This window comes from Nelumbo nucifera, chromosome 4 (genome assembly GCF_055504915.1).
Source record: "Nelumbo nucifera cultivar China Antique chromosome 4, China Antique-T2T, whole genome shotgun sequence".
Taxonomy (NCBI): domain Eukaryota; kingdom Viridiplantae; phylum Streptophyta; class Magnoliopsida; order Proteales; family Nelumbonaceae; genus Nelumbo; species Nelumbo nucifera.
This window is the reverse complement of record NC_142652.1, coordinates 69586795-69612759: the sequence shown is the minus strand read 5'-3', so window position 1 is coordinate 69612759 and position 25965 is coordinate 69586795. Positions and strand designations below refer to the sequence as shown.

The window sequence follows — 25965 nt, the reverse complement described above, 5'->3', positions numbered from 1 at the left end:
ACCAGGTCACAGCCCAATACGACTCTATAAGAGTGTATCGTTAAGCCAATAATATGATATGATAGGCCCGATACCGGGTATATCATATCGATATTTTGAACCATGGGTGACAAAGCAAGACCAAGTTTATGTTCAACACAAACTAAATTAAAATCAATTTGAATAAGAAATTTGAAAGTGCCTGTGGCGCTCAGTCAATGACCCCATATTTAACGGGGCTTTGATGGTGTTAGTTGATTAAGTAGTTATGCTAAATTGGGATTAACCATGCATGTTATAAACCCCTCGCACACACAAGTTCCTCAGCCTCAACCTTAATTTGTCAGTTTAAAAGAGCGTGAAAGAGAAAGTGGGCAATTAAAGAAATGGACAAGCTGATAGCCTTTGGTATCTCGCTCCTCCTTATTTTTTGTACCACCATCGATACTGCCGTCGGCCATCATGGATTCTCTGTCGAAGACATTGCCAAGAAAGCTATGTCAGCGACAATGAAAAGTGTCGACGCTATCTGTGCCGCCACTGATTTCAAGGATTCTTGCATTAAAACCCTTACCCCTGTAGCCAACAATGCAAGTGCTACCCCTCATGATTACCTCAAGGCCGCCTTTGAGGTCACCGCCCGAGAGGTGCAAATTGTATTGGAAAAGTCAGGGGTGATTGCTAAAGACGCCCACGGCTCCATTGATAAGATGGCAGTCGAGGATTGCAAGGAGTTGTTGCAATTTGCCATTGACGAGCTCCAATCAGCCATATCCATGGTGGGTCACCATGAAAGGCACAAAGCAGCTGATCTTACTGCAGAGCTCAAGAATTGGTTGAGCGCTGTTGTGTCTTATCAAGAGTCATGCATTGATGGATTCGAACACCGAGAGGTGAAGAGATCAATGAGAAATGGACTCCTCAATGCCACTCAGCTTACCAGCAACGCCCTCACCATCATCGGTGAGATGTCTTCAATACTCGAAGCCTTAAATATCAACGTTGGCTTCAACATCAAGCCTCGGCACCAACATCACGGACAGCACGGACACCATAGACATCTAAATGCAGATGGTTACCCTACTTGGTTTGCACCATCGGACCGTAAGCTTTTAGCTTTGCAAGACAATGGACGACTAGCGCCTAGTGCAGTGGTGGCCAAAGATGGTAGTGGGCAGTACAAGACAATTGCTGAAGCAATTGCCGCATACCCCAAGAATAGTGCTTCTAGATATGTTATATATGTGAAAGCCGGGACCTACGACGAGTGCATTACAATCACAAAAGAGAAGACTAATATTTTGATGTATGGAGATGGGCCAACCAGTACAATCATCACTGGACACAAGAGCAACCGTGATGGCATCACAACATTTCAAACAGCCTCGTTCTGTAAGCAGGATCCAATCAACTTAATATTCCTTTCTCCTTTAGTTCCTATTTTCTTGATTCTAACAAGTTTGTTTTTCATAAATTTCTATTCCTCTCGTAGCTGTTATTGGAGATGGATTCATCGGCAAGTCGATTGGATTTGAAAACACAGCCGGTCCAGAAGGGCATCAGGCAGTGGCGCTTCGTGTCCAAGCCGATAGGGCGGCCTTCTTCAATTGTAGAATGGATGGGTACCAAGACACCTTGTATGTTCAGGCCCATCGTCAATTCTATAAAAACTGTGCCATTTCTGGTACCATCGACTTCATATTTGGTGACTCGATCACATTGATCCAAGATAGTACGATCATCATTAGGAGGCCTCTGGACAACCAGCAAAACACAGTGACCGCACAAGGAAAGAAATTGAAGGGTGAGAGCTCTGCTTTGGTTCTCCAGAACTGCAAGATCGAGCCAGAACCGAAGCTTGTTCCCGAAAGGTTGAAGATCCCTTCATACTTGGGCCGCCCATGGAAAGAATATGCAGTGACGGTTATCATGGAATCAACAATTGGTGATGTAATCAGACCTGAAGGGTGGTTGCCATGGGCAGGCAACTTTGCACTCGATACTTTGTTCTATGCCGAGTATAACAACGTTGGCCCAGGTGCTAACACCAACCAGAGGGTCAAATGGAAGGGTTTCAAGGTCATCACCAATAGAGACGAGGCTCTTCCTTTCACTGCTGGACCACTCCTTCAAGGGAACGAGTGGTTGCCAGAAACTGGAATACCTGTCACCCTTGGGTTGAGCCATTAAGCCATGAAGCAATTACTTGACAATAGGCATCAGAATGGAAGAGAATATGAGACATAAGACGTCCCATATTATGTTTTGACACATAAAAGTACAAATAATGAGACAGCAAGTGAGAATCGTACAATGTATTATTGTTTTCATTATTTTCTCTCTTTCTTAGTGGGAAGTGAATAATTTCTTCCCGGGGATGTTCCCTTTTTTGGAGTTTGGAGGGAAGTCTATCCGAACTATGTTAATTTTGAAATTGGTCAATGCTTAATAATGAGCCTTTTATTTTTCATTCAATAATATCTCGGTTTTATCTTAATTCTAATCTCAATCAATGATGTTAGAATCTATTTAGTTTTCATTAGTTATGTTTCATAAAATATACTTTCATGTTTAACATGGTAAATTTACCATCACCATAAAGTAAGTTTATGAGTGGAAGATCTTTTATGAGAGAGGGATGGTAGAAATACTTTTAGGTAACTTGGTTGGGGATACATGAGGTAGATCTACACGTCACACACGCTTTAACATTTTTTAAAGAATCTTTATTATTTACTAAAAGAATTTCATCCGTGGCCTCTCCTTTTAATGTGTGACACATGTAAACTTATCTAAATCCATTCTCATCCAGTTACCTAGAAGTATTCCGGAAATATCTCTCCACCTCCAAAATTATTGTTCTCAGTTAAAAGTTAAAACTCACCTCATCTCCAAAAAAATACTCTCTTACTTTAATCTTAACTATTTTTATTATAACTCTCTCTCTCTCTGATATTAATTATTCTTTAATAATTTAAGGTAAAATACAAAAATCTCCCTTGAAATTTCTGATAATCATAAGTCTCCCTTATAATTTTGCTTTAATAAAACCTCCCCTGAATTTTTAAAGAATTCAACAAAATCTCCCCCAGATGAAAAACTGATAAAGTTATGAAATTGGCCCTCACTAGTGTCATTAATTGCTTCTTCCTCCCCCGCTCTCAACTTGTTGTTTGTTAGGTTGAAGTTTCGAAATGGCCGTGATCTCATTTCATTTTTTTCTTGGTTTTGTTTTGTTGTAGGAGAACAAGAATGAAGGTGAGAAAGAAGGTTGGCAGAGGGAAAAAGGATGATGGTTTGATTACCGTGGTCTTGAAGGTTGATATGCACTGTGAAGGTTGCGCCAAGAAGGTCAAACGATCTGCTATGGGTTTCGAAGGTACATCAAAAACATTAGAATTAATCTTTCTGTTTCTCTTGTCATTGGTGTTAAAAGTAGCACCTATAGGCTGTAGCATCTTTTCACAGTTCTATTTCAAATTCCTTCCGTTTTTTTGAGTATAGATATACATAAGTCAAAGAGAAAGAAGCAGAATCCATTTCCTGTTTTCTCAAAATTTTTTCTTTCTTCTTCTGGGATTTTACAAAATTGCTTTGATATCGAGATCCATTGTGATGGAGGCCCATCCCAAAGCCCATCTCACTCCTAGGGGCGGCAGCTCCTAGGATAAGGACAAGAGTCCAAGATAAGTCAAGAAAGGATAATTCAAGACCCATCAAGACTTAATCCAAGACTTATCAAGAATCGAAGATTATCAAGACTCTTCCAAGGTTAGCAAGAACTCAAGACTCCAATCAAAATCCAACAAAGACTCCAAGAAGCATCAAGAAATCCAAGACTCCCAGATTCATGCATAATGAGAGCCAGGGAGATCGGACGGTGGAAGATCAAGCCCAAGAATTCCAAGAGGGTTCGACCTTATCAAGACAGCCCAAGAGGATCAAGATTCATGTTCTTTCCTAGTTTTTTTACAATTTCTAAATGTATTATAAATATTGCTATTTTCCCAGAATTATTAATCAATTCATACTTCATATTTTCAGATTTTCTTAAGTTCTCTTCTTTGAGTTTTCACCACCTTTTCTCTCTCCTAGAGAAATCGGTGTTATTCACTAGGTGCTAGCGAATGCCCGGTGCTTGCATAGCTAGCTCCGGTTTCCATTGCTTCCACATTGCATCACATTGCTCCCATCTCTACTGATTTACTTACAAAATATTTTGGGAAGAAGTAGTTTTGATATTTCAAATAGGAGTTATTTGTTTTGATTTCCCCTTTTCTTATAAAAATGTCTCTATATTTAAATTTCACTATTGCTTTGCTTCTTGGTGCATATTATACTCAACTTTGGTTTCCTACTTAACTTGGTTTACATCTCTTCATTTTCTTGCCTTTAAATATTTTAATCATCTCTTCATTTTGCTGTTGCGTCTGTGGTGGATAAAGGTATTGAAAACGTCAAAGGAGACAGTGGCAGCAATAGGCTAACCGTCCTAGGGAAAATAGACCCACTGAAAATTTGAAAGCAAATAGAGTAGAAGACGAAGAAGAAGGTGGAGCTCATCTCCCCCATACCCAAGAAGGAAGACAAGAAACCAGAAAGGCAATAAAGAAGAGAAGAAGGAAGAATACAAAAAAAAAAAAATACTATAATAATTGCAGAAGGGTTGAAGGTCATGAGCCATAACGGTGTCGCATACAGAGACTTAAACACATATATAGAGGATCCTATTAGACAAGTAGGGGCGGTTCTGGTATTTTGAAATATCTTAATGATACACTGACGATTTAATCAAGGGAAGTTTTGTAATTTTAATAGTTTTTTGTCTAGGTCAACGATGGAAGGGAGATTTTTGTCGAGTTCCTTAAAACTTCAGGGGAGGTTTTTGTTAAAATAAAACTACAGGAAAGGCTTTTATGATTATCGTAAACTTCAGGGGAGGCTTTTGTATTTTACCCAATAATTTATACACAAATTTCCCTCTGTATTATCAATCAATTCCCTCGCTTTTATTAATTATTCTTAAATAAATTTTATGAATTAAAATAAATTAATCGAATTATAAAAAAAAAGAACTCAGGGATTTGGGTCCTACACGGGGGAACTTGTCTCCATTAGGGATGGAGGTTCATTTTTCTCCCTGAGAGAAATCGAGGACATGAATGTGGAGTTGCTTCAAAATTAGGGGTGACTATGGGAATATGGTTCTTGCCCTAAGCCCACCCCATTAGCATTCATAAATTTCTCCATGTCTATATTAAATTAATCAAAAAATTAAATATGTAATTAGGCATCTCAATGGACTGGATTTGAGTTGGACCTCATCCAAATCAAAACCAATTTGAACTCGTTGGACGGTCCAATAAGACATGTTGAATTGTACTAGTCGAGAAGTAATGTTCCAAATATTTTATTGGATTGGATGGGACTTAGTCCATCTATAATAGATTTATATTGCACTCTATTGGGTTATACCAATACCTTGTCCATTGACAAAAGATAAAATATCGATAAGGCCGAAACGCCAGTAGAGGCATGTCGGCGTGTATCGAAGCTCACTCTTCCTTTTTTGTTTTTCTTTGAAATTGGTTCAGAGTGATTGATCTAAGGCTGGTCTACCCCTGAATTAGGTCACACCCCGATACGACACCTGTAGGGGCGTATCGTTAAGCCAACGATACGATATATATCAATATTTTGAACCTTGGGTGTCAAAGGACTAAGTTTGTATTCGACACAATCTGAATTAAGATCAATTTGAAACCTAGTCCAAAATATTTATCAAATTGAAGTAGACTTAATTCATCTGCAATGGACTCATGTTGGACCAGATTGAGCTGGAGCAATATCCGGTCCACTGATAGCCCATAAAGTTGGTAACAATTAATCTTATATATATAATATCAACACATAAAGTTGGTAACAATAAAATAATACTAATACAAATAAGGAAAACTAGAATAAGTATTAATAAATAAATCTTAAACAATTTAATAAGTATTAGTATATATGTATAATATCTCATAAGATGTTTTAACCTAGTGATTTAATCTGAAATTATTATTCTGCACCTATATTTAATAGTAATGAAAATAAATAAAATGTAGTAAAAATGAAAAAAAAGCTATCTAGCAAAAGTTAATAAAAATTTAAATTCAAATTAGAATAATAAAAATTATTAACAATTTATCTAACTAAAATAAACATTAATAGAAAAAAGTAAATTGCAATTGGTCACGTGGTGTATTACAATTGGACACAATCACGTTAAACATTTTATATTACTTAACAAGTGTAGCACATTAAGAGCCTACTTTCTACAGAGTCCAGATTTGGTCCAAACACAACTATTTGAACCTAATACAAAATACACGGATTTGCACTCTACATATTTGTATTTGTACTTTTTCTAAACTGAACCTATGCTTAGTTTGGAAGGAGTACAAATGCAAATAGGTAGAGTGCAAAACCTTATATTTTGTATTATTTTCTATGTATTTGCACTATACATATTTGCATTTATACTCTTTCCAAACTAAGCCAAAATAATAAATTATGAGTGAACATGCCAATATTCCTTACACCTGGTGGTTACACCACATGTGGGTCTCATGTTTAAGGAACATTGGTCTCTTTACTCATGATTGATCACTTAGTCACCTTCTCATATTTGTGTTCATAGCAGATCTTTGTACGCTTTCTATGATATCCATTTTGCCATGGAAACAATTTAAACCAATTAATCGAAAATAAAGATGATATGTTGGTAGCATATTGATTATATTTTATGTAGTTTCATTCATTAGATTCTAATTGTGACATATTATGGATTACCACTTTGGCAGAAACTTGGTACTTGATAACGCCCTTTATACAAACGAACAAAACATAAGAAAGATTACTGTTTAAATATTTTTGATATCCAATTAATTTCTCCGATTGTGAAATCAATAAAACTAGTTTAGAACCTCAAATGGTACATCAAATAGCATTCACGATTATACTTCAAGGTTGAAATATATATACAAACACAAAGATAGAAAATAGAAACAAAAAAAGAAAGAAAAACAGAAAAGTATTGTGTTTTTTATTAATTATGAGTTGTTGTAGGAGAACTGGTGGTGAATAAGAAATTGGAAACGGTCTCCAATCGCTTGTTTTCTGAAGACAAATAGAGCGCAGTCAATCACCCCATACTTAACGCAACTTTCATGGTGTTATTTAATTAGTTATGCTAAATTGGGATTACCATGCATGTTATAAACCTTTGTCAGTTTAGCGGAACGGGAAAGAGAAAGTTAACAATTAAAGCAATGGGTAAGCTGATAGCCCTTGGTATCTCACTCCTCCTTGTTGTTGGTACCGCCATCAATACTGCCGTCGGCCATGATACCGATGGCTTCTCTGCCGGAGACATTGCAAAGAAAGCTATGTCATCAACGGCAATGAAAAATGTTAAAGCAATCTGTGCGCTAACCGACTTCGAGGATGCTTGCATTAAAACCCTTACCCCCGTCGCCAACAATAAAAGTGCTACCCCTGAGGACTACCTCAAGGCCGCCTTTGAGGCCACCAACGGGGAGGTGGAAGCGGCATTGGAAAAGTCCGGTGTCATTGGTAAAGACGCCCAAGGCTCCATTGATAAGATGGCAGTCGAGGATTGCAAGGAGTTGTTGCAATTTGCCATCGACGACCTCCAATCAGCCATCTCCATGGCGGGTGACCCTGAAAAGAACAAAGCAGCTGATGTCACTGCAGAGTTCAAGAATTGGTTGAGCGCTGTTGTGTCTTACCAAGAGTCGTGCATTGATGGATTTGAACACCCAGAGTTGAAGAATTCAATGCAGAATGGGCTCCTCAATGCCACTCAGCTTACTAGCAACGCCCTCACCATCATCGGCCAGATGTCTTCAATACTCAAAGCCTTAAACATCAACTTCGACTTCAACATCAAATCTCGGCGCCGACTCCTAGATGCACAGGGTTACCCTACTTGGTTTGCACCAACAGACCGTAAGCTTTTAGCTTTGCAAGACAATGGACGAGTGGCGCCTAACGCAGTGGTGGCCAAAGATGGTAGTGGGCACTACAAGACAATTGCTGAAGCACTTGCCGCATACCCCAAGAAAAAAGGGTCTCAGAAAAATGACTCTAGTACTTCTAGATATGTTATATATGTGAAAGCCGGGACCTACGACGAGTACATTACAATCACCAAAGACCAGACTAATATTTTGATGTATGGAGATGGGCCAAGGAGGACAATCGTCACTGGACACAAGAGCAACCGTGAGGGCATCTCCACATTTCAGACTGCTTCGTTCTGTAAGCAGGATCAAATCAACCTAATATTCCTTTTTCCTTTTGTTCCTTTTTACTTGATCCTAGCAAGTTTATTTTTCATAAATTTCTATTAATTCCTCTTGTAGCTGTTATTGGAGATGGATTCATCTGCAGGTCGATGGGATTCCATAACACCGCCGGTCCAGAAGGGCACCAAGCAGTGGCGCTTCGTGTCCAATCCGATAGGGCGGCCTTCTTCAATTGTAGAATGGATGGGTACCAAGACACCTTGTATGTTCAAGCCCATCGTCAATTCTATCGAAACTGTGTCATTTCTGGTACCATCGACTTCATATTCGGTGACTCGAGCACAGTGATCCAAAATTCTCTCATCATCGTTAGGAGGCCTCTGGACAACCAGCAAAACACAGTGACTGCACAAGGAAAGAAATTCAAGGATGAGAGCACTGGTTTGGTGCTCCAGAACTGCAAAATCGTCCCAGAACAGAGGCTCGTTGCCGAAAGGTTGAAGATCCCTTCATACTTGGGCCGTCCGTGGAAAGAATATGCAGTGACGGTTATCATGGAATCAACAATTGGTGATGTAATCAGACCTGAAGGGTGGATGCCATGGGCAGGAGACTTTGCACTCGATACTTTGTTCTATGCCGAGTATAACAACCGTGGTCCAGGTGCTAACACCGACCATAGGGTCAAATGGAAGGGTTTCAAGGTCATCACCAAAAAAGATGAGGCTCTTCGTTACACTGTTGGACCATTCATTCAAGGGGATGAGTGGTTGAAAGACACTGGATCACCTTTCACCCTTGGATTGAGGTACTAAGTTGTGAAGCAATCACTCGACAAAAGGCAGCAGAATGGAAGAGAATGCGAGACACATGAGATGTCTCATATTATGTATTAACAAGTAAATTAATTAACTTACAACTAATGCCAGAGCAAGTAAGAATCATGCAATATTTTAATAATTTTTCTTTTTTTCTTTTTTATTTTTTTCTGGGACGTGAAGAATTTCTTTCCAAGGATGTTGCCTTTTTTGAAGTTTAGATGGAAATAAACTAGTAAGCTCTCAAATCGGTCTATGCACCTCATCGATCCAGATGAACTTTTATCTTTTTAAATTTACGAAGGTGTCTTCATTAATATTAAATTTTGATCTCAAGCAATCATATTGGAGTTTGTTTCGTTCTTATTAGTTAATGTTTGTTAAAGTTTACTTTCGTAAAGTATTTACCATCAAGTTCATTCAATCATGTCTTTTGTTCCATGGCATGGTGCAACAGATGCACCATAGGTTTTGCCTTTTTTTTCTCACCTTTTGATTTGATGAACTGTATATTTAATTTGTTATCTTGTTTATTTAATTTAGTAGCTCTAATTTTTTTGATATAAACCAGAAATCCAAAACAGGAGCTACACAGAACAAGGGGTAGCCCATCCCCAAATGTCATCTCAAGAAAGACACTTAAGAAAGAAAGGAAAACAAGAAATTGAACTAAGATTTGAATGAACACAATTACCAAGCCAATCAGCAACTCAGTTTCCTTCCCAGAATGTGTGTCTGTACTCCAACGCGTTGTCCATTCTCTCGACCAAAGACTTGCAACCTTCAATGATCCTTCTCAGTCTCCATGGAGGGTCCACCTGGTTTTTTAGACAGTCAATGACAAGTTTTGAATCGTATTCAATGATAATGGATTTTTTGTTGAAATTGAGAGCAAGATTGTGAGCTTCCCAAGCTGCCCACGCTTCAGCAAAATTGATAGTTGAGGATCCTATACCATAGGCTTTGAAATCCACAATCTGGCCAAGGTGGTTTCTGACCACACAAGCAATGGTGCATCTGTTGTTTATGCAAGAAGTATCAAAGTTTATTTTGATTTCATCTACTTTTGGCTTAACCCACTTGATAGGGATGACCATCTTATTTGGAGCCATCAATGAATCACTAACAAAACTTGCTTTTGCTTCCAAAAAGGAGCTTTTAGCTCTGCCAATGATAATTGGAGGGATTGCCTTGTTATTGAAAGTTTTATTATTTTGATTCTTCCAAATTTGGCATAGCAAGATAGATATATTTTCTTTTGCAAAGGGAATCTTCGGATAATGAGAAATATCATCCAAAGGATGCCCACCATTCAAGCACCGAATTGCAATTCCTCTGAGGAGCCGGAATAGTATCCTTCGTTATGCTCCAAATTTGTTTAGTGAAATGACATTTTAAAAAGATATGAGTAGAATCCTCTTCACCACAAAAGTCACAACAGCCATCAATATCAACACCTCTTTTCCTAAGAGCTATCTTGGAGGGGAGTTTATTATTAAGCAAGATATATAAGAACATCTTGATCTTGGGGGCCACTTCCAGATTCAAGATTTTGTTGATTTCCTTTGTCACCCTGGTGGGACACCATACATCCAACAAGCTTCATTATATGCCGATTTGATAGAGAAATCACATTTTGGGTTAGGTCTCCAAATTTTACAATCCTGTTCACCGGATGGAACAAAAATATTTCTATTTTTTTTCCATGCACTTACCGGTACAAGGTTCTTGATCAAATCTTCATTCCAGGTTTTTATCTCGTGATTGATGACATCACTAACTTGGAGGTCAATGTTACTAATATCTATTTCGTTAACCAAATTGATCAGGGGAATGGCATCAGACCACTTATCCAACCAAAATTGTCTCATTACCCTTGCCAATAGTCATTCCTAGCCCTCTCTTAAGTAGATTACGGGACCCAAGGATGCCTTTCCAAGCCCATGAATGGTTCTTATTTGGCTTTATCTCCCAAAAGTCTTTTCCCGGAGATATTTGCTACTTAGAACTTGGACCCATAAGTTATCTTTTTCATTTAGAATTTTCTAACCTAATTTTGCAAGGCAAGGCTCATTTATCCAAGCTAGATTCTTTAGGCCCAGCCTACCCCACCATTTAGAAGTGCAAACTCTGTCCCAATTAATGAGATGGAGGGGTTTCTTATCTTTGTTGTTAGTCCATAGAAAATCTCGTTGCTTTTTATCAAGATCCTGAATGACTCCCCTTGGGACCATAAATGATCTCATAATATATTGTGGAATCATGTTACAGGAAGCCTTAATGAGAGTGACTTTACCAGCAAGGGAGAGATAGTTCCTTTTCCATCCAACCAGTTTGCTCTCCATCTTTTCACTCAAAAATTTGAAGATGTCCTTATTATATTTTGTTGTTAAATATGGGAGTAACAGGTAATTTTTATTCTTTGCCTGTAAAGGAATTTTGAGAATTTTTTACATGATTTTCCTACATCTTGGGTGGATATTCTTTGAGAAAAGTAAGGTTGACTTGGAAAAATTTGGGGCCTGCTCTGAGGCTTTGGCAAAATTAGACAAGATGTTCTTGATTGTACAATGAGCCTATATGCCTTGGCAAAGATGATGCAATCATCAATAAACTAAAGAATAGGTAAAGAAGGCCCACCCTTGGAAACCCGACAGCCAATAGGACTCTCGGGGCTAGAAGCTTCCTTCAACAGAGGACAAAGACATATGGGGATAGGGGTCCCCTTGTCTTATCCCTCTGGATGGGGTAATATCTCGAACAGGAACCCCATTCACTAAAATCCTGTACATTACCGTTTTAATACACTCCATGACCTAGTTCACCCATGTATTGTGAAAGCCCAAACGTCTAAGCACTTTGTCAATAAAGTCCTAATCAAGTTTATCATAAGCTTTCTCCATATCAATCTTACATTGCCATATGCCCTTTTTTACCCTTTTTTTCCTCATACTATGCTTGATTTCATGAGCTATGAGAACATTATCTGTGATTTGACGAGTAGGAATGAAAGCACTTTGAAAAGAGGAGACAATGTCATTATGGAAAGGCTTGTTTCTATTTACTAAAACTTTTGAGATAATTTTATAAATGACATTGCGCAAGCTTATAGGCCTATAATTATTAGTTGTCTCTGGGTTGGCAGTTTTAGGAATAAGTGTGATAAAGATTTTGTTGATAATTTTATTCATCTTCTCAGAGTGGAAGAATGCTTTAACAATACTACAGATGGAATTTCCAACTATATTCCAATATTTTTTAAAAAATAGTGCATTAAGTCCATCCGGGCCCGGAGCCTTGAGATCCTTCATAGCAAAGATTGTGTCTTTGATTTCTTTATCTGTTACTTCTCTAAAAATTGATAAATTCTGCTCATTAGTTATGGAGGAATTTATTACCAAAATAAATTCACTAGCATCAACTAGACCATCAGTTTTGAATCTCTTCTCAAAATTATCACTTAGATATTCAGCTATATCATTCTGGCCACACACCCATTCCCCCTCATTATTTCTGATTCTAGAAATTCTATTCCTATTCTTTCTTATTGGGGTCATAGTATGGAAAAACTGTTATTCCTGTCTCCAAGTTTGATCCAATTGATTCTGGCATTTTGGGCCCAATAAGTCTCCTCTTTAATGAGTATAGAGTTGAGGTGTCTTTGGAGAGCTAACACCAAATTTAGAAGGGAGATGTTTTAATCATCATTTACTATTCTTACCTGAACCTCACCTAACTAATTCTTGATTTTATCTTTCAAATGGAAAATATTACCAAATTTTTTCTTGTTCCATTCTCTTAAATTTTTAACAAGTAAATTTCTTTTCTTGATAAATTAGGAGGCTCTTGATCTCTCAAAAGGACAACACCATGAATTTTGAATAACCTCCTCAAGACCAGGCTCAAGGTACCACATAACCTTCAAATCTAAAAGGTTTGGTGCCCAATATTCAGTTTAGCGTTAGTTTGAAGGAGAGGGGAGTGATCTGAAGCCAGAAAAGGGAGGTTAGTAAGAGACGCCTCCAGATGGCGAGTCCTCCACCAACCATTAGAGAAAACCCAATCAATCTTCTCTCTGACATTGTTATTTCTCCAAGTAAATTGAAGACCTTGCATTTCTATCTCAATTAAATTGCAGTAATCGATAAGATCATTAAAATCTCTGGTCTGGCTACTTGTTACAGCTTGGCCACCCCATTTGTTTTCACTACTTCTAAGGGAGTTAAAATCCTCCATGATACACCAAGGCTGGTCGACATTATCAGCAATTTCTTTGAGCCAAGACCACACACTTTTTTGTTCAACATGATTTGGAGGAGCATATACAAAAGTACAAAGCCAAGATCTACTTAATATTAGATCCTCTACTAGCGCATGAACAATTCTATCATTCAAGAAAATAACTTTCAGATTACATTGAGTTTTTTTCCACATGATCCATAGACCTCCAGAAAATCCAACAAACTCAACAAAAATAAAATCATCAAAAGGAAAAGTTCTAAGAATTTTCTTTGCATGATCTAGACCAACTCTAGTTTCCATCAAAAAGCATAAATCAATACAATGAGATTTTGAGAGGTCGATGACTTGATGTCTCAGGCGAGGTTTGCCCGCCCCTCTAACATTCCACAGTAGAATTTGCATTGGTCACCACACAGATTTTCGAGTCCATTTTCACCCCATCAAAATTATCATTTTGTTGGCTAGATTGGATCTCTTTTCCTTTCTCTTATACTTCTAGTTGCAGCTCCTAGTCATTCCAATCTTACTCCATTTCTCCTTCTCCAACAAAGTTGTCACCATCAAAATTGTCTTCCCCACTGCCTCAAGATTTTCAAGGCCATTGGAGGAGTTTTCAAGAAGAGGATTTTCGCCATCACCAAAGTCAACCTTACAATTATTTTCTTTATTTCCATTAAATTTGGGAGTCCAAATTGGTTTCGGTTTTGTCATATGAATTGGCTCAATGATCAAGTGTCCCGGGTTTACAACATTGGATTTGTTGTACTTTTAATTATATCAAATACCAAATGAACTTTCTAATACTACCAAAAAAAATGAACTTTCTAAGTTTTAACTTTATCTTTTGAAACCTGAAACATCTTTTTAACTTTTGAGTTTGAAAGATCCTTTAGAAACCCTGACCAAGCGCCACCGAACGTTGTATAGAAGCTTCCAAGCATGGTCATGGTCCAAGACTCCAAGCCAGACACCCATGAACCAAAAACAACATCCACATTGCACTATTAGAAGACTTGGGTTTAGTCGTGAAACTTTAAGGGTCTATTCTATTTTTTTTTTCTGGATTTTGAGAGGGGGGGGGGAGTTTGTCAATGGGATTTTGGTTCCCACTAACCAAGATATTCATGTTATTTTTGTTGGAAGGGTTTTGGATCCATCATATGGATAGCTGAACCATGCTAAATGGTTGGGCGAAATTTCAAAAATTTTTTACCCCTTTCAGGAACCGATTTCCCAATGAATTTGAAAACTGAATTTTCCGGGTTGATATATAATTCTTCTATTTATAGCTATGGTTTGCTACAAAACCATAGCTAAATGTACTAACCTATAACCATGGTTTTTTTGCTAAAACCGAAGCTAAATACTCTAACCTATAGCTATGGTTTTTTGACAAACTGTGGCTAAAAGATTCAATATATGCCCACAATTTCTTGGAAAACCATAGCTAATTGTTTCAATCTATAAAAAAACTGTGGCTATATTCCGAATAAAATAGTAAAATAATGACAATTAGGACCTTAAAGCAACACCTATTTTATTCATACATCACATAAAAATTATATAATAACTTCTAGCAAATACTTATACTATTGTAATAATTCAATAAATGCCACATATAATTTGAATACATCCATTGTTCTACAAAAAAAAAAAAATACATCCATTGTTTAAAATATAATACAAATGTCAAATTTCCCTCAATACATATTAAAGTCTACATGACTTTCAATAAAAAATAGTGAAATTTTAAATATAAAGGAATTATCCACTGTCTTCAACTATGCTTGAAGAGTCACTAGTTGCATCTTTAACCTACAAAGAAAAACAAAAAAATTAGAACAATGAAAAATGTGAAGAAAGATGTGTAACAAAATCCACTAGTATTTTGTTTAATGCAAGATAAATTTTTAAATTTTAATTAAATGGGTTTGGTGCACCTGTTTGACGATTTTCTTACAAGTACATTATTTCAAATAACTCCCTTGTATTAGAGATGGTGCTGTAAATAATTTTCTGAGATGCCTTACTTTTAGCTCGAGCGAACAAATCAGTGGTTGCAAGCCCTCGAGAACCCTTACTAGGATTTACACCACTCTTTACGTGAACATACAAAATATCCAACCATCTTGAGCACTGGATTAGAATCAAATCCCTATAATAAGCTATGGGATGCAAACCAAGTAACTAAGCCCTCTAGTAAATAGAGGATTGTAGCAAATGATTTCAAAATAAAAGATAAGGAAAAAAAGAAATAAGGAAAACAAAAATATTAACATGAGAAGTTGAAATAGGTAAGGATTAAGGGGTCTTAATATCTAAAAATTAGGGGAGTAGGACCAATAGATAACATAGTGAAGCCCATATTTTAGTGTTAGGGAAGAAGAAAATGTAGCAATGCCTCTTTTCACCTTTCTCAACTACAACTACATATGACCAGTTAGTAAGCTCACCCAGAATCATTTCCATCCCAGATTTTTTATGTAGGACTCTACCAAATCCTCTTGGCTGATTCAGCCATATATGATAAGTGTCCTTCACCTTGTAGTTTACTGCTAGGTGCAAACTGGCTTTCATTTCCCTTCAGAATGAATAACAAAAATAATGGTGCATGCACTGAGAGCTTAATCAAATAATCCTCATGATGCAATCGGTAACTTTCTTTGAGAAATTAAGGAAAATTCTAGAGAAATTAAAAATATCAAGTCCTGTGAAAAACAATTCAAGCATAACTCAATATCAGTGCATGAAGGAAACGTTCTCAAATGGTGCTGACACAATAAATGGGCTTACCCCTTGTACTGAAATGTTTTCAAATGGCTCTATTATACCATTCCAGAAACAACCAATGAAATGCTATAAAGTGGAAGGAATAAAACAAACCTCAGCCTGAACATTTAGGTGGCCTTATAAGCTTACATGTAGCACCCACGTAGTTAATTTTCTTACTTCTTCAGATGGCTCAGTGAGTAGATGGTCCACATATAGGCATATTCCAGCACCACTACAATCTCAACAATAAGAAAAAAAGATGAGTCTAACAACAAACACAGACAGAGATGGGTGCATATATAGATAGGTACATGTGTATATAGTTTTGATATTAATGTTAATAAAATTACATAAAAGGAAAATAAAATAAGAACTAAACATAGGAGCTTAGAATAATACAGCATCTAACTGGAAGAACTACACATGAAAACAAACAAGGGGATTTATCATTCACAATTCAAACATGTTTAAATTTAATTTTTCTATAAAATAAGAACTAAACATAGGAGCTTATAATATGCATAAATTTAATTTTTTCATATTCAAAATAATTTTAATTAAAATGATAGTATACTTAATATTTGAATATAAATTTCTAATATTAATGAATAACTAATAAAATTAATTAATTAATTATTTCAAAACATTAGTTATATTTATAAAACATAAAAATAAATAATAAAAATTAAAAATATCACTTAATATATAAACATATTTCTATATGTATTATCAAATTAACTATAATTAACATTACAATTAATTAATTTAAGAAATGATAAAAATTTAGAAATAATAATAATAATAATGATAATAAAAATAATAATAATAATAATAATAATAATAATTTATACTAATAATAATAATAATAATCATAATAATAATAATGATGACGATGATGATGATGATGATGATGATGATAAGTGGAACCAATTCCAAACCGATAATAATCAGGACAATATATTCGAAACCAAAGTCAAATCATCGGTTCCAATTGCTAGAACCATAAACAACCTAATCAATTCATGAACATTGGGTTCATTGGGTCGAACTTGACCCATTGAGTGCCCTATTTCTATGTAATATAAAATAACTTATATATTATATATAATATAAATATAGTTAAATATATGTAGGTCAAGTTAAGCCCAAGGTGTGTTTAAAGTATTAGGCCTATGCCCAACCCTAAAATTTGGGGCTCTAATGAGGGCCCGAGCCTCGGCCAGGGTTTAAACACAAAATCTAGGTCCAAGAGTGAAATTTTCCAACTCGCTAAAATGATCACCCTTGTTTTATGGAAAAAATAGCAGAGTAAGGTGCCTTCAGTACTTTAAACACATGGGTGGCAAAATAGTTACCCAAGACCAATTCATTAGTAAATAGAGTTAGGTGTATGATCGAATTGGTTAAGGGTTGGGTCATGGTTTAATAATAATATGACTAGCTGGTCTAGTCCAACTTTCTAAACATTGTATAGTGTTATATGTTTTATTATATATAGAATAAATAATGCTGTTTTGAAATATGTAGAATATATATATAAAGAGAGAGAGAGAGAGAGAGAGATTTATTTATATTTTATTTTAGTTTTTCATCTTTCACAAATAAAAAAAGTTAAAAATTACACTTTGAGGCAAAAAAAATGGTAAAGTAGTTGAAATAATTTATTAAACAAATTATTAGTTATTACTTAATTAATAAAATAATAATTAATAATTATTTATCTATATTGTATAACTATTACTTTATTAATAATTTATTTATGAATTTAAATAATTTAGTTTAATTGTTATTATTATTTTCATTCATAGGTAATTAATTAATTTACTATTAGTGGTTTTCATATTTAGTTTATTATTTTCTATTAATTATTATTTACTTAAATAATTAAATTAATTTTTGATGATTGGTTTTAATTAATTAAATAATAATTAATACTTATTTATTTCTATTTTAGAAAGTATTTTCTTTTTATTAATGTACTTATGAAATTATTAATAATTTATTTTTTAGTTTAATTATAATTAAATAGAAATCATTAGTTATTATTGTTATGCAATAGTAATGAGCTAATAATTTGTTAATTATTAATTATTAATTATATTCATTTACTTTAATAAATTCTTAATTATTAATTTACTATTAAAAAGTAATTAATAAATAGTAAATATTTTAAATGAATATTATATGATTATTATTTATGAGCTAGGAATAAAGTGATTGTAGCTAAATTTGTAATTATAGCCACGGAGTTTTAGTTATCCATGGTTATAGTGATAAATTGCTCTTTAGCCACGGATAGAATAACTTTTAACCACGAACAAATTGTCCGTAGCTAAAGCTCAATATCTGATTTTGTAACTTATAACCACGGATACATTATAACCGTGGCTATAAATAATTTTTAGCCACAGACAAAATAACTTTAACCACGGACAAATTGTCCGTAGCTAAAGCTCAACTTCTGCTTTTGCAACTTATTACCACAATACATTATAACAGTGGCTATAAATATCTTTTAGCCACGGAAAGAATAACTTTTAACCACAGACAAATTGTTTGTAGTTAAAACTCAACTTTTAACTACAGACAAATTGTCCGTAGCTAAAGCTCAACTTCTACTTTTGTAACTTATAGCTATGGATACATTATAACCGTGGCTATAAATAACTTTTAGCCACAGACAAAATAACTTTAACCACGGACAAATTGTCCGTAGCTAAAGCTCAACTTCTGCTTTTGCAACTTATTACCACAATACATTATAACAGTGGCTATAAATATCTTTTAGCCACGGAAAGAATAACTTTTAACCACAGACAAATTGTTTGTAGTTAAAACTCAACTTTTAACTACAGACAAATTGTCCGTAGCTAAAGCTCAACTTCTACTTTTGTAACTTATAGCCATGGATACATTATAACCGTGGCTATAAATATCTTTTAGCCACGGATAGAATAACTTTTAACCACGGACTAATTGTTCGTAGCTAAAGCTCAACTATTAGCCATAGACATAAATTGTCCGTGGTTATATCCCATGTTTTAGCTACGGTTTTTTTGATCGTAGCTACAGTGCCGTAGCTATAGCCCCATTTTCCTGTAGTGAAAACAAAGTTCAAATTCAATGGACTCAAGTGAGATCCACTAAAAGTATCCCTAAACTCCCAAAGTTATCTAGAAAGAAATCTGGATAAAAAGATAACATTGAGTAAATCCTATGCAAAATGGTTACTCCAACCTTAACTTTATAGATAAGAAGAAAATCCTATCTCTTAACCACATGGGCCCCAAAAATTGAAGGTGATTAGTTGAAACTTTGAAAGATAAGCTTTTACTAAAGAAGATTGAGACCAAGACTTTCTTAACATACTTCTATAAAAGAACTTTCATTCACAAGGGCATGACCTTTCTTCCAACTCACAAGAGATCTTTGGGAGAACATGAAGAAAGCTCTAAAGACCTTCATTTATAGGAGGCCTCTAGAGTCCATTATCAATAGAAGCCTCAAGGTTCTTCACCAACTCAAGAAATCCTTAATACTTCTCTACAAGTTGTTGGATGGGTTAGAAATCATATTAAACATGGCCAGACCAGATCTAGTGGCTGACCAATTTTGAACTTTTTCTAACCAAACCTAGGAACCTATTTCCTGGTGATTTTGAAATCCAAAATTTTGAGATCGATTTTGTACTGAACTAGACTAGATTTGAAACTCAAATTAATTTTTTATTATATCTGATATGGAATCCACAAATGCAACTCCTAAAGTGGTAAATTCATGCCCAATGACAGACCCGAATCGACCTCCTGTTGAAGATGGCACAATAATGAAGTGAAACCGATTCAACAATGTAGTTTCTTCACTTTGGACCTCTAGTCTTCATGGAATCGATGCAGCAATGTAAGCCTTATAAAGAGTGATGTTTTTCTCCAAAAACATAGTTAGGAACTGAAGGAAAAGCATCCCTACTAGAAGTTGAATATAATGGTTTGCCCATCCCTATCTTCCCTTATATAGAACACTCTCCTAGTCCTACTAGAAGCTGAATTTAAATCAGATTTGGATTAGGATTTATCCCTAGGCTGTTTTTGGTTGCAATTCAAATAGATTTGCATTGATGCAAAACTATGGTAGTGCAAATGATTTGAGTGTAAATTCTGACCTATTTTTGTTTCAAATTTTAGCTTATTTTGTTTGATTGAAATACAAAATGAAGTAAATTAAGACATGAAGCAAAATAAAGAAAAATCCAAAACAAAATTAAATATTAATTTGCATTTTTTACATTTGCACTCCCATGCATTTGTACTAGTGCAAATAAAATTGCACTCCAACCAAACAAAACCTTAGTGATAAACTCTATCTTAATTATTAGAAGAATAAGTGCTCCACACCTATATCCATAACCCATATTCGCCCCATGTGCCTACTTAACTAATCATATTAGTAATGGGCCTAAGGTCCATTTTCTTTAATGGCCCACTTTCCTATGCATTACAAAGCCATGTAGGCTTGAACATTGTATGGCATGGGTCCTGCAAAGGTCTCACACAAGTCCATAAGGGTTCAGCCCCACCTCTATAAGAGGCTAATCCAAATTCATTGCTCAAGGGCAGAGAACCCCTAATATAATAAGCTTGGGATCAGTTGGGCTCAACATTTACATGTAAATGATCCTTGGATTCAACCACCCTTGATGAGTACATGGCTTACCTACAATTTATGAAGTTTTATGCTTGATTTTATGATGGTTTGTTTGAGTTTCACCCCATTTTTCGTTTAATTTCAGGAAATATTTCAGGGAAACCAATTCAAAAAAAAGAAGGCATAAAACAAAAAAAAAAAACCAAAATTAAATTAATTTAGCCCAACCCAACCAAGAGAGCAATAAAGGATCACTCGGCCCATGTAGCCCATGCTACACTCTTTGGGAGAACCCAAAGAGAGAGCCTAGCAAGAAAGCTAAATTCGGCCCAGCAAAGAGGAGGCCCATTTCAGCTCAAGAGCAACCTAGATTGCAGCCCAAAACAACTCAAAATTCAGCTAAGTTGCAGCCCAAAGGGAGCTAGGGGCAGCAACTTATAGAGGCTTCAAGAGAAGAAAGGGGGTCAACACTCTAGAAGGTTTAAGAAGAGAGAAGGGCAACCAATTGTAGAAGCTTCAAGAGAGGCCTCTAGACTCCTTGAAAGCCTATTTAAGGAGGTCTCTTGAAGGGTGAAGGTGTTCAATTGCCTAAGTTCAAGACTCTCTAGTCCCTTGGGTTCAAAATTCAAGAAGAGGAGAAGAGAGAGCTAGGCGCAAGAAGAAGAAATTGCTGAGGAGATCTAAGTATCCAAGAGAGAAGAAGGTGAGTTCGAAGGAGGGGAAGCTTGATTGAGAGATCTAGATTACATTCTTAGTTTTCGTTTTCTTTGAATTTGAATTCAGCTTTAGATCATGTAGTTTCTCTTCCTTTCTTTCTTTCTTGCTGTAATGGAGATTGTATGTTGTAAATTCAGATTATGTAATTAACTTTTCTTGAATCATTCGAATGGATTAGATCCAGCTTTTATGTTTCTTGATTAAAGAATTGATTGTAGAACTGATGGGCCGAATTGTTCTCTTATAAATCCAGATCTGAAATTTCAGATCTGAGATTTGTAATGTCTGAATTGCTTAAGAAAGAATTCAGACATTCATTATTCAGCTTGGCCGATCTATTCTAACCTCTTGGAATTTCTAGAGTGCTTGAGAGAGACTCTAGAAATTCGGATCTACTACTCAAGAACTGAATTGAATGCAAGGTTAGAGATAACTTGCACAATTCAGTTGGTGATCAATTCAATCTGAATTGATGCCCTTGAATTGTTTGATCTAATGCATGCATGAATGATTAGATTCTTGATAGAGATATAAGAATCATCATTCATGCATAGGATGAACATGCACTTGAAAGAGGTTGTTCATTGCCTTGGGGTTTCACCAAATCAAGGCTGAATCATACTCTATTCGAATGATCTTAGTGAAAGAATGGTAAGATCCATCATATGAACGCCATAAAAGGTTGCGGAATGGGTGGGCGAATTTCAAAAATTTTCCTACCTTCTTCCAACTGGGAATCATATTCCCTAAATTTAGAATACAATATTCAAGGATCCTACTTGAACCATAATCGAACCAGATCTGAACCAAAAGACAAAGGAGGAATTATACCTAATCCAGAGAAGCAGTATCTCCCAAAGTTGGTGTTCACGCCCAAAGAGGACACCAAGATCCGCTCCTGCTGAAGATGACACAACAATGTGTGGAACGGAACCAGTAGAGTGCGTCCTAAACACTGAATCCTTCACAAGAATCCTCTGGAAAGACTGAGCACCGAATCTTTTCAGTTACTTCTGCGAAACTGATATCAAGAACTGATTTCTTGATTTCTTTTCTTCAAAGATCGAATCTTTTCAGAGAATGGCGGTGGCTGGAGGAGAGCTCCTGAGATGAAGATGGCGAAGATTGCTTCTCTTCTCTCTGGAGTGTATGAGATCCTATCTCAATTCGCAGTAAGTTTTCTTGCTCAAAATCCTAGGTTCGATTTCTGTTAATCCTCTTAGGATTTCTCCTCTTTCTTCTTGATTAAGAAATCTCCTAATCCCATTAGGAGTTATCCCAATCCAAATCAGTATCTGGATAGGGAATGATCTTAATCATATCTGTAGATTAGGTTAGCTTACTCCTGATCTTATCAGGAGATTACCATATTCAAATCTGATTCAAATTTGGTCTCCTAGAGTGGATTAGGTTAAAGGCCCAATCCGACACCTAGTGAAGTATCATAATCGAGTCTAGGGGTCAGGTGTAACTTTCCAGTTTTGCCCATCTATCTCTAAGGTCCAGGGCAATACTGGAAATCTGGTCCGGTTCAAGGATTCGAGTAATCCCATACTACACGTGCCTTGGGTCTTACCTTGGTGGCCGAGACAGGCCATCCCAACACTTGGCGGCACACTAGTATCAGCCTTGGCAGGATAAATCTCCCCAGACTTATCCAATGGCTGTGAACATTTAAAATTAACACGAGTCTCATTAAGTGTCCAGTTTAGGGTCTTACATAGAATTATACCATACAACATGAATCAAACATGCACTTTATTTATTTACACTAAATATCAAAAGTACATCAAATCAGATTGAAGCTAAAGGCATACAAAACTGTCTAACACTAAGATGGCTGATTGTTGAATCATGAATTTGTAATTTGAGCCTATTCTCTCAACTTGAATGCAAGGTGTTTAACCAATGCCTATTAGGTAGTCAGTAGTTTAGAATTTCAGATTTGAATAAAATGTAGTATTCGGTTAATCAGATAAGAGATGGTTGGTTTAGTATTAGTAGTTGTTACCTAAATCCTCATGGGAACGATACTCTACTCATCTCTTTATTACTTGAGCGGCTAGTGCACTTGCTAGTGTCACAATGACCCACCAAGTTTTTGGCACCGTCGTCGGGGATTTATTGTAGCAATATTAGGAACCATTGGCCTTTGTTAATCTGATTTGTAGCTTTGCATTCATTGCTAGTTTCCAATTGTGCATCTTAGATTTCAGATTTGAATGCAATAGCTTTCATTGATGGAGCCGGTTTTCTTTCTTAAATACTTGATTGCTTCATCTTTGATTTTAGTTTCAGTTTAGTTAATGTAGTAAATTTCTGGTTCTATGATCTCAAAAGAAAAAAAAAATGTATAAACATCAAAAGAGTGCAGATCTGATTACTTATACTTGTCATTTCTGAATTCAGCAATTAGATCTGAACTCACACAAAAAAAGATTTTGTTATAGTTCAGTAGTATAGTTGCATTACTTCTTTGTGTTCTAGTTTTATTTCATCTCAAAAAAAAAAATTATATCAATGTATGGTTGAATGATGCATAGGCGGCTAGTACAGTTCTGATTGCATTAATTGTAATTTATAGAATTCAGACCTGAACTTATTGCTATAATTGCTTGCATATTTTGTGATTCAGATCTGATCACACTACTTATCACTTTTACAATCAGATCTGAACACATAATGAAGCATTTTTGTTCTAACTTGGTGCTTTCAATTCTGAGTTTTAGATTTAAAATCAGATCTGTATTCACCATGATTTCAGATCTGAAACCCACATCAATTCGGAGATCTAGCAGGTCTTATGGGAAGCAAGTTAGAACAGACCTAATATATAGACCTGAAACTTTGCTACCATACATAACCACTGATTTCAGATCTGTATACACTTGCACTCCTAGCTGAATTTCCATATCAGCCCTGACCTAGCATCAAGTAGCTGCTGTATTTGATTGATCAAGTAGCTACTGTAAAATCTCACAATAACCACTGATTTCAGATTGAGTAGCTGCTACTCAAAAGAGTGCAGTTCAGATCTGATTACTTTACTTGTTACTTTTGAAATCAGAGATCAGATCTGAACTCATTATTGCTATAGCTTCTGCTCTTTTTGGTCTGCATATCTTATGAAAATAATGTGGTTCAGATCTGATTACCTTACCTATCACTTCTGCAATCAGATCAGAGCACATACCGAATCATATTTGTTATAACTTGCTGAGTTTCAGATTTGAAATCAGATCTGTATTCACCTCTGAAACCTACTTCAATTCAAAGATTTAGCAGGTCTTATTAAATCAGAATTGAAAGCAAGTTATGACAGATCTGATTTCGGTATATACAGATCTGAAACTTTGCTACCATGCATAGTATAACCACTGATTTCAGATCTGTATACACTCACTCTCACTGCTGAAATCACATCTCAGACCTGAACACAGTTGTTCTAGCTACTGATTTCAGACCTGTACATTGAATGGCAATAGTATAGCTTCAGTAGCTACTGATTTAGCAATAAGAACAGATTGGTACAAGGAGAAAGAAATTTGTAAATTGCAGTAGCTGCTGAAATTTAAGATTTCAGATCTGAATGTGTAAATGATTTATGCATGTACCCTCATAAATTTCAGATATGAATGTGAAAAAACCATGCACAACATCTGTACTCAATAAGGTTAGTGGTATGAACTCAGATCTGAATATGACTATTCTCAATAGCTAAGATTTCAGATCTGATTTCAGGTCCCTATAATTAATGGCTGCATGCAAGACATACAAGTTGGAACTTAAAGAAGAAGCTTAAAGCTCTTGATTCCAATCCTATTTCAGATCTGGTTGCAGTAGATTTCAGATCTACTTATTGATATTAGGATTGGAATTTTGTATTCTAAATAGTTGCCTTGTACATTTAAGTTAGAGTAGGATCATTAATTGGTTAAATTATTCATATTCTTTTGTGTATACTAGTCTTTTTATTGCTTTGACTTCTACAGTTTATGACAAGCAGACATGAACTGGAGGAAATTATTTATGATCCGGAGATTGAAAGGACTCTCCGTATCCGCCTAAGAGCTGCTAGACAAGTTAGACCGGAAATAGAAGAGATGGCTGAACCCAGAACCATGATGGACTATGCCAAGCCCACCCTAACTGGGGCTGCTTCAAGAATTATAAGACTGGCCATTGCTGCTAATAACTTTGAAATCAAGCTAGCCATAATTCAAATGATTCAAAACATAGTTCAATTTTGTGGTATGGTTCACGAAGATCCAAATTCCCATATAGCCAATTTCTTGGAAATTTGCAACACCTTCAAGCATAATGGGGTAAGTGATGATGTTATAAGGCTGAGGTTATTCCCATTCTCATTGAAAGATAAGGCCAAGGCTTGGCTAAATTCATTACCAGCCAGATCTATAGCCACTTGGGATGAGATGGCTAGCCGATTCCTTTCTAAATACTTCCCTCCCTCGAAAACAACA

At 35.8% G+C, this 25965-nt stretch overlaps 2 protein-coding genes across 2 annotated transcripts; both read left to right on the top strand.

Moving 5' to 3' along the window:
- Window positions 1-287: 287 nt before the first annotated feature.
- LOC148800690 (pectinesterase/pectinesterase inhibitor-like) lies at window positions 288-2473 on the top strand. The gene is made up of 2 exons (XM_088903982.1): window positions 288-1371; window positions 1472-2473. Exons 1-2 carry the CDS (start codon window positions 366-368, stop codon window positions 2167-2169), a joined length of 1704 nt encoding a protein of 567 aa, XP_088760108.1. The 5' UTR covers window positions 288-365; the 3' UTR covers window positions 2170-2473.
- A 4761-nt stretch (window positions 2474-7234) lies between these two features.
- LOC148800689 (putative pectinesterase/pectinesterase inhibitor 13) lies at window positions 7235-9357 on the top strand. The gene is made up of 2 exons (XM_088886493.1): window positions 7235-8304; window positions 8409-9357. The coding sequence occupies exons 1-2, from the start codon at window positions 7293-7295 to the stop codon at window positions 9104-9106; spliced, it is 1710 nt and encodes a 569-aa protein (XP_088742619.1). The 5' UTR covers window positions 7235-7292; the 3' UTR covers window positions 9107-9357.
- The last annotated feature ends 16608 nt before the right edge of the window (window positions 9358-25965 follow it).

What these genes read in the sequence shown, in the direction of transcription:
- LOC148800690 (XM_088903982.1), top strand. Translation starts at nt 366, where the DNA reads ATGGACAAGCTGATAGCCTTTGGTATCTCGCTCCTCCTTATTTTTTGT. An exon ending in ATTTCAAACAGCCTCGTTCT is followed by an intron (nt 1,372 to 1,471) that starts GTAAGCAGGATC and finishes TTCCTCTCGTAG; the next exon opens with CTGTTATTGGAGATGGATTC.
- LOC148800689 (XM_088886493.1), top strand. Translation starts at nt 7,293, where the DNA reads ATGGGTAAGCTGATAGCCCTTGGTATCTCACTCCTCCTTGTTGTTGGT. An exon ending in ATTTCAGACTGCTTCGTTCT is followed by an intron (nt 8,305 to 8,408) that starts GTAAGCAGGATC and finishes TTCCTCTTGTAG; the next exon opens with CTGTTATTGGAGATGGATTC.